The sequence below is a fragment of the Artemia sp. Qi Xiang Cuo genome, chromosome 4, assembly GCF_049724085.1.
Source record: "Artemia sp. Qi Xiang Cuo chromosome 4, ASM4972408v1, whole genome shotgun sequence".
Classification (NCBI taxonomy): domain Eukaryota; kingdom Metazoa; phylum Arthropoda; class Branchiopoda; order Anostraca; family Artemiidae; genus Artemia; species Artemia sp. Qi Xiang Cuo.
This window is the reverse complement of record NC_142797.1, coordinates 37,443,089-37,463,039: the sequence shown is the minus strand read 5'-3', so window position 1 is coordinate 37,463,039 and position 19,951 is coordinate 37,443,089. Positions and strand designations below refer to the sequence as shown.

The 19,951-nt window shown below is 34.7% G+C and overlaps 1 protein-coding gene across 1 annotated transcript in view; it reads right to left on the bottom strand.

Annotated features, from left to right (window-relative positions):
- Positions 1-19,951, bottom strand: part of Atg13 (Autophagy-related 13) — a 78,903-nt gene that overhangs the window by 42,228 nt on the left and 16,724 nt on the right. Inside the window, exons 3-5 of the mRNA XM_089088285.1 lie at positions 17,385-17,545; positions 13,067-13,257; positions 9,512-9,701 (exon numbers count right to left, since the gene is read on the bottom strand). Coding sequence (XP_088944411.1) covers positions 9,512-9,701; positions 13,067-13,257; positions 17,385-17,545 — 542 coding nt within the window. The remainder of the gene's footprint in view (positions 1-9,511; positions 9,702-13,066; positions 13,258-17,384; positions 17,546-19,951) is intronic.

Sequence of the window (19,951 nt, the reverse complement as noted above, 5' to 3'; positions counted from 1 at the left end):
ATTGGTATATATAGGGGTGGATTTAAAATTCATTTGCGACAAAAATGATTATTATATTTGGAAAAAGCATAAAAAAAGGCATCGAATGGAATGTTTACTTTATTCGTAAGTTAATAATATATACTGCGAAAATTTACCTCTTTTATAAGGTTTTAAAGATATGTAAACAAATTTCCTAAATTTTGAAAAAAATGTGGAAAAATCAATATAAAATTAAAATTCTACTCAAATAACAGGAATTGAATTTTCAGAACTAAAGCCAGAGAAATAGAAATGATTACTGAAAATGAAGGTAGAATGTTGGGTAAATTTTTGGCAGTTCATATTATTGACTTACAAATAAAGTGAACATACCACTCGATGCCTTTTTTATGCTCTTTAAGAATATAATAATCGCTTTTATCGGAAAATCAAATTTCTCTGGGTTTATTTGCAAACCTACATGAGGCTCGTCGTCAAAAAAGGCCCATTTTTACACAGCTTCTTGTCCCAGACGCAGTGGCGGATCCAGGAGGAGGGCGAGGGGGCGCGCGCCCACCCCTTAACGTAGTCTAAAGTAGTGTAATTTGCTTAATTAACGAAAGTTTGCGTTAAATAGACTTGCTCCTAAAGCAAGTATATCGTATCAAACTATTTTGCGCCCCCACTAAAAAAAATCCTGGATCCGCTCCTGCCCAAACGTCAGAATTAGTGGTTAATATAATTGATTATCCCCCTCCTATGTTGTTTTGTAACAGTTTGGCGGTCCATACTAGACAAAATCTCGTAAGTTAAGGATTCTTACCATTCAAATGCAAATAGTCCAGGCATCTTCAGCTTGTCCTAAACTAAGAATAAACTCAAATTCGCAACTAAATCTAATTTTTCACGCAAGAATACTCTTGTGTTTATTCAAGAACAGCACAGAATCGCCAGGAGGAGACCCGTTCTCAGCTCTTGTCGGCTTACTGCGTCAACAAACAAGACCACGTGGACATATAGGTCAAATTCCGTTTAGTACACGTAGGCAAAATGATTAACTTCCAAAGGAATTAGACAAAAATAACGGTCTGGGAGGGGGGAAGGGCTAGAGGGTGAATCTGTCCCAGCCACAGTATCTGATGGTCCATCATTTACACAAACACCTTTTTTTAATCCTCACGGCATTTGTTAATGCCGGATAGGGATATGAAAACTGATACTTCATCACCGTGCTGTAAAACCTTCCAACGCCTCAGGGCTGAATTGACACCTCTGTCCCCCATAAATTACAAATTTGTTAGATTCTTGGTACAGAAAATTTATTTTAGGAAATTGAGATTTTACAGATGTTTATATTTGGAAGGTTGCATTTTTTTAGGAGCTTCAGAAATTTCTAGGTTGTTTTTTCTTACCAAGTATTCCGGAGAATCTTCGGTTGCTTAGTTTATTTTCGGTACTTATGTATTTTATGTTACCCACCGCTATAGACTGTACAAGTAACTACTAATGGAAACCCATCAAACGGGTATTTGCAAGAGATAAATGGATGTCAAAGCGTGATTGCTAATTGCGTTTACAATATTTAACCTGTTGTTTTATGGGGTTTAGGGGGGGGGGATACCAAGGTTAAGTTAGGGTACGTATTTAGTATATGATATACTTTACCCCCTCCCCCCCCCAACCCTAATGTGCAAATATATAGCCCAAATTTGTTTCTAAACTATTATATATTCCTCCTTTTTTATTATATTTCATTGGCATTAACCAAACTTGACTTCTTTCGTGGATACCGTATAATGCACAAGTACCTTATTTTCTTTTGGGGTTTCAAAAAATACAAAAATGAGTAAACGGTTTTGATTCACGCCCTGTTTAGTATCTAATATAGAATTCAACCATTCGGCCGGATTGGCTTGCTGGATATTTCGAAAGATAACCGACTTTTTGGATTCAGAAGTTTTTCTTCTGAAAAAATTATTTCAGAAGTTATTCGCCGGTGATTAGACGGAGCTTCCAACCCTGGACCAACAGATACACCTAGAGATCTAGTGAGTGTGAAAAATCGATAGTAGTTTTGGCAATACTGAGTCTATATCTGCTAGGATAATACAGCTTGAAAGCACATGATCTCCAGGTTTCTCGCAATTAGGTATATCACACATTCTTTGATGCAAAAAAAAAAAAAATTGAACGATCACTTAAAATTTCTTTTTCTTAGAAATCAGTTCTTATTTGGTGTCCTTAGCATTGATACAAAACTTGTCCAAGTAGGAATACACAAAAGAAAAACCTGAAGGATGGTTAAAGGAGTCAAGTTAGGCTTTGATGTGTGATTTAATAGGCAGTACTTCTCAATAGCTTATAGACTTTAGTCAACGTGTGTTGATGACGAATGATGATGTTGAAATAATCATGTGGGAAATAATCATGAATTCTTGGTTTTGGGATTTTTTTTCCTTATCGAAGTCAAGTTACTTCGCTGGTTTGTACCCTGAAATTACAGCAGTTTTGTATGTCTTCAATGTGTTACTTACAGTAATTGTCTTTAAAACACCAAAGAGAAGATAAGCTACCTTCCCCCTCTGTAATAGTGCACGCAAGCCAATGCGCGGGAGGTTTTGATTATTGGTTTTGTCGAGAATCTCCTTTTATTGCAGACGTGGCTGGGCCATCCAGCGACTACTGCTTTCACAGCTGTTTGTTTTCTCGTGACCACCTGTGTGTAGATCCAAAGTGGTTAAAGATGCAAACTCAATATTTTATCCGAGTATGGCAATCGTAAAACGGGGCAGAAGAGTTCAAGTGGAGATGTAAAATTTCCTGTAGTTTTCCAGAACAAAAAAACTTTCTTCCTCATGTTGTACAAAGTGTCAAAACAAAACTATTCTAAGCTGGGAAAGTAGACTTTTTTTTTCATATTATCTCTTCGACAACCTCGGCAAATTTTTCGTATCTCTCATAAATCGGAAATAATACCGTAAATTATGATTTCAAAAGAGAGAAGTTCCGATTTATTTCTTCTTTTGGTTCCTAAAATCTTCGATTATCATGTCATTATATTTTGGATATGTAAAGCCAGGAAAAATAATCAAGAAGACATACACTCTTCTATATCCTGAAATGAACTGTGAACAAAGAAATAATTTCTAAACTTGTCATGGCACACCGATTTCCTTGACATCCTACAGGTAACTTTTTTCTAGACAAGGTAATGCTTTTTACCTTGATCTTTTTTTTTTTTTTTTTTGAGTCTATTTAATATAATTAATTAATTTAGTTTATGTATTCTAATTTTTTCTATAGTTTCCATTTTATCTATATTTTCTTTTCTTCTCCTTCATATGTGAGCAGGTGATCATTTTAAATTTTCTTTTGTTTTTTTATCTTTGTGTTTGTAATTCATATGTCTTCCCTCTTTGTACAGGCCAATGAGCCTTTGAGGGATTAATAAAATTTAATACTGTATGTGTATTTAATGAAGAATAAAACTTATCTTATCTTATCTTATCTTATCAAAGGACTAGAGCTGATATTACTTTTCCAAAACTAAATCCCTTCGGCGACGTTTTCCTTTCTGAGGTTTTAATTCTACGAATTCCCTACATTTTGTCTAAGTAAAATGCCCTGACTTCAAAGCTCAACTTTTCAAAAATCAAATAACTTTGATTACTGATAGAACTTCATACTACCCTTCCAAAACATAAGCAAACTTTGAGGATCTCTCATTATTTGTTTGGAAAATAATACTGGAAATCCTGATTTCAAAGTAGCAAGTTCTAACTTTTTTTTATTATTTTCGATTAGGGTGTTTAATATATTTTACACGTTTAATGCCATGAAAAGTAAGCAAGACGACATGCACTCTTCTCTATCCGAAAATGAACGTTTACTAAATAAAAGTGAAACTAAATGAACTAAGCAATAAGGCTTTACACAATCAACCGTTCCATGGATAAGAGAGACAGGAGAGATAAGATGTTCATTTCAAAAAATTTCTGTCACAACCCCCGAAGGACCGAATTTGCATTTCGGAGCCATAAAACCAAAACACTAAAAAACTGGCAAACAATGCCAAAAACAACATAATCAGAATGGCAAAACCATTCATTAGTCAAAAATATTAAGTGACAAGGAACCTCAGTAAATATGATTCTTATAAACCGCAGTAAATATTACCTAGTCTTAATACAGGTAAAAACAAAAACAATGTGGATATAGACTTTGATGATTACTTCACACACAAATAACTTATTGCAGGATTTCTATAATTACACGTTGACCTTACAACTAATTTTAAATAAATAAAAAAAAGATTTTTAACTGCAAGTAAGGAGCGACATTAAAACTTAAAACGAACAGAAATTATTCCATATATGAAAGGGGCTGTCTCCTCCTCAACGCCACGCTCTTTACGCTAAAGTTTTTTTTTTCTTAAAAAATCAAATTGTGAGACAGAGTCAAACTTTAGCGTAAAGAGCGAGGCGTTGAGGAGGGAACCGCCCCTTTCATATATGGAATAATTTCTGTTCGTTTTAAGTTTTAATGTCGCTCCTTACTTTCAGTAAAAAAAACTTGTTTTTTTAAAATTAATTTCTGAAAGTTTTTGAATTAATGCAGCTTTGATTTTGGCTCACCGTACGTGAATAATTTAAACGAGATTCGCATATTAATTTTACTTTTTTTGGCTAAATGGCTTTCTCGAAATTTTGTTCTGACGTAACTTACGTAACGAACTTCTATATTCGTATGTTTATATTACGAATATTAGCGAAATCGCCCCCCCCCCCTAGTCAATGCCTCAATCTTTACGCTAAAGTTCGCATTTTGTTCGAATCACAAAGGCCGGTTAATTAGAATAGATAGCTCTTTTGAAAGTACTAAAAAAAAATTCAGCGTAAAGAGCGAGGTATTGACTAGGGGGCGAACCCCTCATATACGTAATAATTTCTGTTTGTTTAAAGTTTTAACGTTGCTCCTTACTTTCAGTTGAAAAAATTTGTTTTTTATTTAATTTCTGATCGTCTTTTAAATAATGCTGGGAAATCCGGCGTCCCCTTAATAGAAATGTCCCTTCCCCCAAGGAAACATCATTCATTGAAAGAACCTCCCCCGTAAACCCCTCATCCGACGCCCTCCTTAACCCCTTCATGCGACCCCCCCCCCCCACAACCAGAAAAAAATTCCTCCTAAAATCATCTGTATACTTCCCATTAACCAATACTATATGTAAACAATCGACAATGTTCATAACTTGCAGCCCTTCCCCCAGGAACTTTGGGGCATTAAGTTATCCTCAAAGACATATTTATTTGATTTCGACTATGCTGAACAAAATGGCTATCTAAAAACTTTGATTGGGTAACTTCGGGAGAAAAATGAGCCTGGGAGGATGCCAAGTTGCCCTCCAATTTTTTTTGGTAACTTAAAAAGGCCACTAGAACTATTAATTTCCGTTCGAATGTGCCCTCTCACGATATTCTAGGTCTACTGGGTCGATACGATGACCCCTGAGAAAAAAAAACAAATAGACACGCATCCGTGTTCTTTCTTTTGGCAAATAATACAAAATTCCACATTTTTGCAGATAGGAGCTTGAAACTTCTATAGTAGGATTCTCTGATACACTGAATATGATGGTGTTCTATGGCTTTTAGGGGTTGTTTCCCCCTTTTTTCGAAAATAAGGCAAATTTTCTCAGGCGCATAACTTTTGGTGAGTAAGATTAAACTTATATGTTTGAAATCAGCATAAAAATCTGATTCTTTTGATGTATCTATTGGTATCAACACTCCACTTTTAGAGTTTCCGTTACTATTGAGCCGGGTCGCTCCTTACTTACAGTTCGTTACCACGAACTGTTTGAAAACTTACAATAATTAATACGCATCGGCAAATGTGATAAAAGAGCACACGAATTTGTCACCTGTGAGATATAGTGGCTCCCAAAGTATGGCCCATGGGTCACAGTAGCTGTTATGCTCCATGGGGCTTGGCACCCAAGGTCTATTTTTCATTATTTTGTTATGCATATAAAGTTATCAAACCTTGCTACAAAAAGAAAGCCAAGGATTTCCTAGAAATATTTCAATGAAGATTTTAATTAATTGACCCAAAACATTATGTGCATTACTATATTGAACTCTTTCTTTCCGAAAGCTTGTGTTTGATTTTCATCAAAATCAAGTCATAATAGAGCATGCTTTAAATACAGTAGTTTTTTTTTAAGGGGGTATCATCCGTTTTAGGAGAGGACGTGGTGGGAGGGGATAAGTAAGAAAGGCGTTTGACTACACATTTATCTAATCAACAAACTGATATTTTTTTTTATAAAACTTTTCAAATCAAATGATGGATGTTTGAGACCCCTAGAAAGCCTTTCCCTTTCTGGCTACGCAACTTTTTTTCAGATTTTAATATAAGCATCACATCTATTGGCAGGCTAATGAAGGCTTAGAGCATAAACTTTGAATGACATTAATTCAGTGTTCAGTGATTTCGAATTCAGTATGCGATTTTCAGAAATCTTGCAAGCTCAGTAAAACCACAGGTCTCCATGTTAATATGCATATGGCTGAATATTTATATGTTGTCTCCAGTTAAGAAGTAGACAGTCAGAGAATACAAATAAATAACTGATATTCATGAATTATAATTGCTATACTTTTATTAGGTCATGCACAGAGGCTGTCTAGTCTACTGCACAATAAGACACTATCTGTTTGTTTGCCTGTCTTGTCTTTTGCGAAGTTGATCGTTTGACGTTTTTTCCCAAATTTTCCCTCACATGCAGGGCCATATCTAGATTTTTTTTTCGAGGGAGGGGGGGGGGGCTTACAAAAAAAAACGAATCAAAAATTTGTTTATATTCATTTTTGTTACGTTTTTACGATTCGGACAAACATTCTTTTGTTTTAGAGGGGAGGGGGTACAAACCCCCTAACCCTCCTGGATACATTCTTGCTCACATGTATTTTTAAATTAAACGATGGTATTTTTAAATTTGAAAAGTATTGTTGAATACCATATTAGGAGTTTACTCAAAAAGTAATTTTATAGTCCCGCAAGTGTGTCAGATGACGGAATTCATAATTAACTAACCCGTGGATTGAATATCCAGAAAATCTGAATAATTTTACCGGAAAAAGCTGTCAATTATTTGCGTTGTAGCTCTTTCAAAAGAGCTATTTATTCTAATTAAACGGCCCTTGTGATTAAGAGGTCATTCTTAAAGATTTGGATCAAAATTCGAACTTTAGCGTAAAGAGCGATGTATTGACTAGGGGGCGAACCCCCTAATATACATGATAATTTCTGTTTTTTTTTAAGTTTTGATTTTGCTCCTTACTTTCAGTTGAAAAAACTTTCAACTATTTAAAAAATTTTTTTTTTTTATTTAAAAATATTATATAAGGAGCTTCTCCTCTCATCAATGCCTCGAAACCGGTTAATACAAGCCTAGCAATAGCAACGCAACAATGAGCGTGCTCGAACCTTGGACTTTGGTTGAACTACAGTCAACTTCGAGCGTCTTACCCACCGTGGTTATAGCAACTCGAACCGTTTAGCCCTCGAACTCTAGTTGACTTTTCATACATCCTGGTCAAGGCCGTATCCAGGGAGGGAGGTTATTGGGTTTGACCCCCCCCCCCCCGAAATTTTTGTTCGAATCGTAAAAACGTAACCAAAATGCACACACAAATTTTTGAAACATAAAAAATTGTACCCCACCCCCGAACAAAATCATGGATACGCCCTTGTTCCTGTTACTGAGGAAAATGACCGCACAGTGACTTAAACATGTCGGGTATTTCACTAATAGATTTTAGGATGTTTCAAAAAGGTGGTCTTAAGATATTTAAAAAGAACTCCATTTAGGTTCCTTCGACAATTTTCCTGACAATCTAACAAAGAAGGGAACCCTTGATTTTCGGACCTTCTCATAATTAAAGTTCACTTGACAGAAGTCAGGTCAACTTTGGTTGAACCATAGTTCAAGGATAAAGGGAGATTTGACTGGTAAATATTTACTACAATTCCGTAGACCAGTAGAAACCAGTAGAACAACTTGACTTGGCTAAGTGAAAAAATCCAAAACTAGGAATCCTCCTACATGATTAATTCAACGCTTGACTGAATAGTCAAACAGGTTATTGTTCGAAAAGCAAGTGAAGCCAAATTTCTAGTAGCTATTGAGAAGTGTTGCCTAATAAATCATACACCAATACTTAATTTAATTCATTTTGCCATCCTATATATATATATATATATATATATATATATATATATATATATATATATATATATATATATATATATATATATATATATATATATATATATATATATATATATATATATATATATATATATATATATATATATATATATATATATATATATATATATATATATATATATTTTAAAACTATCGAAGTTGATACCTGATAAAGCAATCGCGTTTTGACAGGACAATTTGCTGTTTTTTGTATAGGACAATTTACCAGTTAATGGATGGGCTATCATTTTCACCGGCAAAATCTTATTGGAATTTTTATCGTCAATTATCGATAAGTTAGGGACCGTTATCGGCAGTTTTAGGGCTTTTTGCCGCCTAGCTAATACCAGGTGGTTTGTTGGTTACACATACTTCGGAGAAATTAAAAATTTGATGGTGGTATTACAGAAACTGTAAATTTTCTATATCTGCAATGCGTACGCTTTACAACGAAACACATATCTTGAATTTTAGCAGACTTTATATCAAACCATCTTTATCTAAAATCAAGAATATGTTTTATGTGCAGGTAACTGGTACATTAGGCCTTTACCGTCTTCAGTAGGCTGAGTCAAGTCTGGATGAAGCCGATAATCAAACTAGCTACAAAAATGTAGATCTTTGGAGTCTGTTCGATCATGTTGTATGAAGCTGAGACTTGGCCTGCAACTCCAGCTGTCCAGCGCCGTCTTGCTACTCTTCAATCTAAGGGGCTCAGGAGACTTGAGGCAATCCGATGGACAGGCTCTGTCGGCAATGGCTGACTGCAAGGTGTGACTACCCAGTCACTCGTTTCACAGCAGGCTACCCAGCGGACACTCCACTGGTTCGAACATCTTCTGCACAGGGTTGCCACCTGTAGCACAAAAGTGCTATTTTAGCACTAGCGTAGCACTGAAGCACGTTTTAGGGTTGCTAAAATAGCACAAAAGTGCTATTTTAGCACTATTACAGTAAATTTTTTTTACTATAGCACAGAAAATCGATGTGTAGCACGCTGTGTAGCACGTTTGGGCAATTGTAGCACTTCTGGAAACGACCGTGGTCGCAACTCTGCTTCTGTAGCTGACGGCACTCTCAACGCCACCGTGGCATGAGGATTAAATCAAGTAGGTCAAGTCAAGTGACTGGTAAATTAATGGTTTAACAATTCTTAAGCACAATTTGAAAGGGGTCACGGCATTTCCTTATTTGTTAGAAATTTCAGACACGTCTATGTTCAACTGAAATGACACTTCTTTAATATTTACTTGCCAATGAAAACTATTGACTTACCTTAAAGCAATGGCTGCCTCCCTGCAAGATTTTGGACTACTTTCCGGTTGAAAATGATCACTCTTTATCAAAATAGGAATTTCTGCTTTATGAGGGCTGAGGGCTAAATGTGTCCGATATTCGACAACAGCACCTACTGTACCAAAAGGAGTCGCAACTTGACCAATTTGATGCAACTTTGAACCTTCTCCTGGAAACAGCAAAGAATAAGAATAAAACTCAGCTGTCCTCTCCCAAAACCTAGCATCTGCATTTTTCAAGTTTTCGATAAAACGTAAATAGTGATTTTTTTCCAATTTTTGGAATTGGAAAAACAGATGAAGATATATAGTTTCGTCAATAGATTTTTCCGAACTCCAATTTATTTCCGTCTCTGCCTCTTCGTATTCTGCTAGACATGTATACTAAGTTTCATGACTGTGAAAACTGGTTAAAGTCTGTTTCCATTCCTTCAGATGCTAAGTGGTATCTAAAAAAACATTAAATCTAAAAAATCATAGATGATTGACTACTCATTCGATTTGTCGTACCGACATTGGGGGAGGTCCATCCTTACTTCGATATCGAATCCTAGTGTGGAGAATAAGTTTTGGTAGAGGACAGCGGAATTTAAGCAATAGGTGAAATATGTGATATAAGGATATATGTTAAGCCATTCATAAGAACCCACTTCCCTTTTACTTGTTTATTAATCACACACTGTTGTCTAATCATGAGTTCTCCCCTCTCTCTTAAGTAAACTTAAATTTCACAAATGATAAATAAAGATATGAATGGCAAATAATAAAAACTACAGAAGAAGTAGAAAATCTAACATCAGAAATCAGAAACGAGATCCGAAATGGCCTGGGTGGAGCCGTAATCTGGGTTTTTACATAAATATCTTTCATTTTTTGATTTTACAAAGTTTTAACAACGAGTAAAAGTGACAAGATTGGGTTTGTTTCAAAATATAACATTTATTCTTTTTGTTAGTCCAAAATCGAAAGATATTTGTAGAAAATGGGCAAGACCACAAAGACCAGGTCAGGGTGTTCAAAGAAAGACTTCTAAATAACCTTTAACAAGCTTAATGCCAAAGTGAGGCCCTGAATTTCTGTGAATAAACTTTAGAGCTTGTGATCTAAAAAAAAAAAAAAAACTAAAAAAGAAGAAAGATCCCTACACACATTTAGAACAGCATATTCTCAATTCATCCACCAGACCTTGAAGCAGTGGTAAAGAAAATGAACCTCAATCAAGGCCGTGCCCAGGATTTTTTTTTCAGAGGGGGTTTTACTCAAAGATTTTTTTTCGGGGGGGAGGGGAGGGGGGGTTAGACAAAAAACCCTTAAAAAACGCATACAAAATTTGTTTAAATCCATTTTGTTACGTTTTTACGAGTTAAAAAACATTTCGGGAGGGCTTCAAACCCCCTAACCCCCCTCTGGGTATGGCCTTGACCTCAATGGAACACTTGGTAAAGAATAAACTGTGTAAAACGCTTCTACAAGTGAAATGAAAGATTTGAAGCTAAAGTGACAAATAATAATAAAACAAAAACGACAACTAAGAAACAAGACTTTAGGACGTGAAAAATGGAGCATAAAAGAAATATTGCCTATGGTTTAGCGTTCTCTGTGAAACCAGGGATTTTGTGACATGCTTAGAGCTGAAATCTTTTATATTATCTACAAAAGGGAAAATTTAAAGTCGAAAAACTTGTTTTTAGGTGAAATTTTTAAACTTTAAGCTCCTATAGGCAACTTCAGCCTGGATGGTCCAAGCTTATTTTTTGTTTTTATTTTAAGCCATGTGGGAAAAGGAAAAGGAGAACAATTTTGAAAAAAATTAACTTTTTTAGATACTTTAAGGGCCATAGGATCAGTGATTTTGATCACTGATTTTGAGCAGATGTCCCATATTATGAGCCCAAACCTCTCCAAGTTCTTTCTTTAGGGTCATGCCGCGAATAGACTGTAAACAGAAAGTCCAAGGGCCATTGACAGACTCAAGAAATACACCCAAAAAAGGATATCAGCACTACCGCTATTCCTCATTCAGGTTGTAAGAAATTAATGGATAGTATAGTGCCATTTCTCAGGAAATAGATGAACAGTGGCAGTTCAGGCCTCTCTTGCGTCCTGGGCAAAATATTGATTAGCCCCCCCCTCTCTGTCTCGCCGAATTTTAACAACATTCAATACGATCATTACGAGTTTAATACGATCATTCAGATGCACCAAGCTAAATATAAAACAAATTGCACTAAGTTCTGATTTAATACTCAGAAAAAAATGTGGTACGACGTTGATCTTTTTTGTCTCCATCTATGAGTTTGACTCACATCTATGGACTTTTATATTGGACATTTCACCAAATATTCTATTTTTTTCACTTCGTCTTCACATTTTACTAATTAGATTTGTATATGTTTAATATATGAAAAAAAAATTGTAGCAAACAGAGGAAGATACGCGAAAATATGAGCCTTAAAAGCCCCCCTGGGGGGGGCGGTGGGACAATCCCATTTTAAAGAATTAAACCGATTAACTGTAACATACAAAGCTAATTTTAAGCTTACACTGATTTAAATGAACACTTCAAAAAATATCAAAGCTGTGTTATTTGATTTTCTAATATCAACGTTTACTAAGGTTAGATTTACTGCTAAAAACGATTATTAAAAACATTAAAACTTATTAAGCATTATCTTGATTAAGTTACTTTAGAATTTGTACTTTTGCTTTTAGTTTCTTCTATTTTTTTATTTGAAGTAAAATTATTACAAAACGCTTGTCGAAGGACTATTCTTAAAAGTAAAAGAAAACATTGTGCATTAATTTTTTTTTGTCTTGTAACCGGGTCAAGTAAAAACATTGTTCCCAAGTCGAGACCCCCCCCCCCCCCCAATTCGTTTTTAAGGGATTCCTTTTTTAAGTGAAGAGTTACTTTCTATTGTATGATTGTATTAGAATACTGTTTTGCTTAATACGACGACAATCTATTTATTCGCGATTCCGACTGTGGAACTAGACTAAGTGATCTAGGACCAAATACTTGACATAAAGTAGAATATTAACATAGTAAATAATTTACGACATAACATTAGAAATCCATACCTGAGAATATAGACAAGTCAATATGTTTCGCTGGATATTTCTAGATAGAAAGACATAACTTATTGTGATAACCAATAGAACGTCTTTACAACAAAGAAACCAACGAAAATAAATCTGATGTCGATATAAACAGGTTATATACAGATTGATACCCATAATCTCAAACCACCACTTAAGATTTTCCATTTTCCAAGGCAACTTATTTCCCACAGTAGAACTCATTAGTTGTCATATTTCGTATACTTAGCCTACTTTTTTGTAGACAACATCAAAATTTGTAAAGGAAATTCAATTGCTCTTTTTCAAGCTTCTTGTCGGAACAATGATTTCATCGTGTTGCTCGTATTATTGAACAGCTTTTTGTTCTCCTTTTCAGTTCTCCTGCCCAAGTGCCTACGTCAGAACTACTCCTAAGTAAAATAAATTAATAAAATATTACAGAAAAACTAAATACCTAAAACAACTGAACTTTGATGACCAGCATAAACCCGGTAGCATATAATATATGTATCAGATCCTTGTCTTCTAGCCAGCTTGTAAGCAGGAACTGTACGAGTTACGGCCAATATAGACTTCAAGAGAGTGACCATTCGGTTATAAATCGTCGACGGAGTTGACATAGGAGGATCCGTGTTTTCCGAAAAACTTGAAATAGTATAAGACACATTTGAAAAACATACAGCAAAATGAGGTAAAACCTATAATTATTAAATTGATGTCTCATAAAAAACAATCATATTCTTCAATCCGTTCTTTTAGATGGCATTGATACTATTTTTGTATTCTCTCTAACTGTGTTACGCAGCAACTCAATTACTTTAATTTTTTTACTTCTTGCTCTCAAGCGAAAAATGTGATACGCTCTTCTATGATACCTTCTAAAGCAAGAAGAGAATGGGAGTATAAAATAAAGTTTTTTTTTTAATTTTTCCGTTTTCTAATTGATATAGTTTTATCACCATAAATAGAACTAATATTGGATAACCAACCCAGTTTAGTAGCAGTACTAATACCAGCACTATCCTTATTTGAAAAGTCAAATTTACAAGATCCATCGATTTAACAGCCATCTCCATCACTTTTACATTCATCAATATTACGTTCATCTCCATGATTACCCTCCTTGTCACCCTAAAACTATATCAAAACCTATAAAATGTTGTACCCTCAACCAACATATGCATAAAAACTGTCCCTCCATCTTCTTCTCAATTTCACAAATAAATCATTAAATTTAAAAGAAAATGGGCATGCCTAAAAAGAGCTTGTATAATGTTGACTGACATTAGGAGTTTGAGAGAGTGACTATCACGGATAAACACCCGATCAGCGGCGTCAATTCATGGAAATTAGGGATGGCGGCAAAACTATCACAAATAAAGTCATATAATTTTTCAAAATTAAAGCGAACGGGAAGTTTATCAATGAATAAACGAAAGCTAAAAATGAAGAGACAATTGAAGAGAAATGAAGAGATAATAAAAAAATGAAAATGAAGAGATAATAAAATGAATAATTACACCAGTAATACAAATAACAAGTACAGAAACAATTAATTAAATTAATTTTAAAAAGAACATAAATAAACTGAAGTATACAAATAATAAAGTGAAGCATAAAAAAAAAGAAATTACCAAAATCATGAAGACGAATACGAGAATGAAAACCTTCGAAAGGCCAGATGATTATTTACTCTTTTCTGAAAACGATCTGTACTACAATATTTTTTGCTTGTCCTAGCATTAGCAACAACACAACACAAAATTATACCATAGAGCTAATCAAGGCTTAAAAATAAGAGGGCACTATTCTTCTTCCTCTAAAACCCAATGAAAGGCATGAGGGTCATTTGAGGTTTACTGAAAATGATATGTATTTTGAACAGTGCGGGTTTTACATGTCTAAGCATGAACAACAACAAAAATCACCAAAATAATCAAAATTACCGGAAAGAATTGTTAAAAGTAGACAAAATGTTTAGTATACAAAGAGATTAATTCCCGGATGTCTCATCAATTTTGGATTTCTCAATTTTATTACAAAGTATAAATAATTTAAAATAAATTGTGTTTCTAGCAAAGCGCAAATGACACTAGCTTATAAGTCTTAGCTCGTATAAGGTAATTTCTGATGTTTTTAAACTTGAGTTGATAATTCAATCTAATTTCGGTTCGTTCTAGAATTTATCTATTCATTTACAACAGTATTAGCTATCTTTATGTTTAATTTGAACATTTGCTTCAATTTATGCTCGTTTTGGGTGTAATTCTTTTATAGTAATTTCAGTTCCTAATCTATTGTGACTATTTCTGATCGTGTTCAGTTATAATATGACTCTTAATTTTTCTTTGAAAAACTTCTTTTCTCGGAAACGTGTACCAAACTAATTCTTGTTCGTTTTTTATTGACATAATTTTATCACTGGTTAATACTAACGATATTTGCAATTTTTTTTCGGTTTTTCTGATTAAGAATTAAAATGTTGGATTGTGATTAATTAAATTAATATGGCTCTTGATTTTTCTTTAAAAAACTTCTTTTTTTGGGAAACGTTCATTAAAATATTTTTTTTCGTTTTTTATGTAGACATAATTTTATCATTGGTTAATATTGCCGATATTTGCAGTGATTTTTTCAATTTTCCTGATTAAGGATTCAAATGTTGGACTGTAATTAACTTTTGGATAGAATCTAAATATTCAGTCGAAATTTTCGATCAGCAGAGGTTTTGTACCATACATTTGTAATGTGGCCACAGTATTTATTCTTTGCAATCGAATGAACAGGAAGTCTGGGTTACTTACAGTTGAGCACTAATACTCGGGAACTGAGGTGTCCATGCTAAAACCTAAGAAACTCGGAATTTTTTCCAGATATGTTCCACAATTTCCATGTAATCCAGCTATTAATCGTCCCCCCCCCACCAAAAATCCTTACACACGCGCCTAGACCTGCTTCTTTGGTTACTTTAAGATGTTACAAAATCTCTGAATCTGAAAACATACTATCATGTTTCTACACGTAAATAGCGACGAAGACCACACTGGCTTTCCATCATAAACAATAAGTAGAACAATAGGGAATTTTTTTATATAAGACAGTGGAACGAGACTTTAAATGAATATTTCGACCCTATATCCCTATTGTTCCCACATCTTAATTAATCGTAAAAACTAAAAACTAATTTTTTCAAAACAGCAATTTTTTTTATTTTTTTTTAAAGTCATTACTTCACGGAAGTTCAACCAGAACTGGTACATCTAGCGAAATGAAAAAAGCAGTTCATTCAAACGGAATAAAAAACACTTACAGAGAAGGTCTTTAAGCTAATCTTGCCGGTTTGGCAGCCAGCCTAGAAGTTCTATCCATAAAAGGTTGGGTAAAATTATTTACTGTTTTTTCAATATAATTAGTTAAATCCTTTCTAATTAAATTTATATACAAGGCTTTCTAGATCACCTTAATACATATGATCAAAACCTACAAATTACCTTGGAAATTGAAAATGCAAATAAATGACCGTTTCTGGATGTATTAATTATTCGTAGCATTGATAAATTGGGTTTTACAATTTACAGAAAACCCACATAAAACTACAGATATCTACATTTTAAATCCAAACACCCCCACAAAGTAAAAGAGTTGTTGTTTCCTCTCTTGTAGATCGTGCCCTAAACATTTGCTCTGAATCTCACATCACAGATTATCTAAAAATTTTTAGAGACATACTTTTTGGAAACGGTTATCCTAATGTCTTTATTAACAATACAATTAGTCGAAGAATGGCAAGACACTCCCGTAAAATCAAGGGTCTTTTACCATTTGAAGTAAAACCTTCAAATATAATTTACCCGCCAAACCTTCAAATATAATTTACCTTCCATATATTCCAAAAATCACTACAAGTTTGAAAAAAGTTTGCACACAAAATAATTTTTATGTAGTATTTACCAATAATTTTAAAATCATGAATCTCCTTTACTCTGGTAAAGATATAACCCCAGATACTCGCCAAAGAGGGGTTTATCAAATACCATGTGACTGTGGCAACTTTTATGTTGGTAGAACCCATCAATATTTAAAAAACGCCTACAACAACACAAAGACGACATAACTAAAGCTTTAAATTCTAATAGTACAAATATTTCTTGTGATTCTGCTTTAAGCAGTGATACCTATGATAATCCTAGCCATAAAATGCTTTTTGAAGAAACTCCCCTTATTCGCAATAATCTAGGCATAAAACAGGTTGTTCGAGAGGCAATTGAAATTAAAATAAAAATAAATAGTAATACTTCTGTAAATAATAATTTGGGGGAATATTCGCTTAATGCATTATATACAAATTTAATTAGAAATGATTTAACTAATTATATTAAAAAATCAGTAAACAATTCCATTTAACCTGCTACGGATAGACCTTCTAGGCTGGCTGCCAAAACGGCAAGTTTATCTTTCAGACCTTGTTTGTAAGTGTTTCTTATTCCATTTGAATGAACTGTTTTTCATTTCGCTTGATGTACCAGTCCTGGTTGAACTTCCTTGAAGTGATGATGCTAGGGTTGTTTTGGAAACACAATTTTTAGTTTTTACAATTGAATTTTAAAGTTAGTTTCTTTTATATTGTTTTTTTTTCTTCATTTATTTTGCTGAGGACGGCCCTTGGATATAGGGTCGAAATACTCAATTAAAGTCGGGTTCCACTGTCTTATATAATATATTTCCCTATTGTTCTACTTATTGTTTATCATGTTTCTACAAGACTCACTTACCTAAAACTCCAGAGTTCAAGAGCCATTGAGTCACCATCACTAGTCCGAAGAGATATTTCAACGACAGCTGGTGGTAGATCTGGACCAACATAGGGTGGCGTTAGTAAATGTTTCTTTACTTCTGTGTTTACTTCTGGTATATCAATTATTGAAAGATTGAACTAAAATCAAATATTCTAATTGACTAACATACAACTAATATAAGTCGAAAAATTCAGCAGATTCTAAAATCTATTCATGCCGTTTTTTTCCGAGAGTTTCCCAAGTGTTTACTCTAGAAACGGAACGTATACCCGAATAAAAAGACACCTAATTTTCTAACTTAACAACAACATCTCGGGAATAACCAGGGGAATCTATCCGAAATTTTTAGGGAGTATTGGAGAGGGGGGGGGGGGAGTGGATTTTAAATTCTGACTTGGGGACAGACTTAAAACGACAGTCATTTTATCGTCTCCCCCACAACCCTCAGGGCATGGATTATAAGTTATACCCTGGGGGCATATACGGTTTTTATTGAAATCTTTGTCGTAGAAACTTGAAAAAGTGCTCATTCGATTTGAAATTCAAAGGGCTAGTACCTTTTTTAATAGTCGAAAGTGATTTGAGGGCAACTAACTCCCCTCTCACGCCTACCTTTTCCCCAAACACATCCAATCAAAATTTTTAGATATCCATTTTGTTCAACGTAGTTGAAAGTTTTGGAAATTGGGTTTTTAAGCATGACAACCCCTCCCCCACAGCCCTCAGGACAAGGGTTGTAAGTTATGCCCTGGGGGCAAATAAAGTTTTTTTTTAAAGCGTTGTCGTAGAAACTTCAAAAGGGCACATTCAATTGGAAATTGAAAGGGCTAATACCTTTTTTAATAGTTGAAAGTCATTGTGTATCGACTAACCCATATATCACGCCCAACATTTTCCTAAACACATCGAATCAAAAATTTAAGATATTAAATTTTTTCAATGTATTTAAAATGTATGGAAAATAGGTCTTCTGGGATGAAAATCCCCTCAGAGATCTCAGTATAAGGGTTGTGAACTGTGCCCTGGGGGCATATAAGGTTTATATTGAAATCTTTGTCGTAGAAACTTGAAAAGGGCTCATTCAATTTCAAATTCAAAGGGCTAGTACCCTTTTTAATAGTCGAAAGTGATTTGAGGGCAACTAACCCCCTTTTCACGCCCAACTTTTCCCCAAACACATCTAATCAAAACTTTGAGATAGCCATTTTATTCAACGTAGTCTTCGGTTCTGGAAATTAGGTCTTTGAGGATGACAACCCCCCCCCCAGCCCTCAGGGCTGTAAATTATGCCCAGGGGGCATATAAGGTTTTTATATAACGCGTTGTTGCAGAAACTTCAAAAAGGGCTCATTCGATTGGAAATTGAAATGGCTAGTGCCCTTTTTAATAGTCAAAAGTGATTGGAAAACAACTAACACCCTTTCACACCCACCATTTCCCCAAACACTTCCAATAAAGGTTTTGAGATAGCCATTTTGTTCCACGCAGTTCAAAGTTCTGGAAATTATACCTTTGAGCAGGACACTCACCCTACAGTCTTCAGGGCAATGGTTATAAGTTATGCCCTGGGGGCACATAGGGTCTTCATAGAAATCTTCTTAGTAGAAAATTAAAAAAGGGCTCATTCGATTGGAAATTTAAAGGGCTAGTGCCCTTTTTAATAGTCGAAAGTGATTTCAAGGCAACTAACCCCACTCTCACGCCCATCTGTTCTCCAAACACATCCAATCAATATTTTAGATAGTGATTTTATTCAACGTAGTTGAAAGTTTTGAAAATTAGGTCTTTAAGGATGACAACCCCCCCACAGCCCTCAGGGCAAGGGGTGTAAGTTATGCCATGGGGGCGTATAGGGTTTTTATTGAAAGCGTAGAAAGTGATTGGATAGCGACTAACGCCCCTCTCACGCCCACCATTTTTCCCAAACACATCCAATCGAAATTTTGAGATATCCATTTGGTTCAACGTAGTTGAAAGTTCTTGAAATTAGATCTTTTAGGATGATAACCCCCTCAGACCCTGAGTGCAAGGGTTGTAAGTTATGCCCTGGGGGCATATAAAGTTTATATAGAAAGTTGTTATAGAAACGTCAAAAAGGGCTCATTTGATTGGAAATTGAAATTGCACTTTTTAATAGTCGAAAGCGAGTGGAGAGTAATTAACTCCCCTCTTACGCCCACCGTTTCCCCAAAAACATTCAATCAAAGTTTAGAGACAGCCATTTTGTTCAACTTAGTTATGAGTTCTTGAAATTATGTATTTAAGGATGACAAACCCCCCAGAGCCCCAAGGGCAATGGTTGTAAGTTCTGCCCTGGGGGCATATAAGGTTTTTATAGATAAAGTCGTCGTAAAACTTCAAAAGGGGCTCATTCAATTCGAAATTGAGAGGGCTAGGGCCATTTTTAATAGTTGAAAGTGACTAGAGATCGACTACCGCCCCTATTACGCCCACCATTTCCCCAAACTCATCCAATAGAATTTTCAGATAGCCATGTTGTTTAACGTAGTTGAAAGTTCTGGAAATTAGGTCTTGAAGAATGA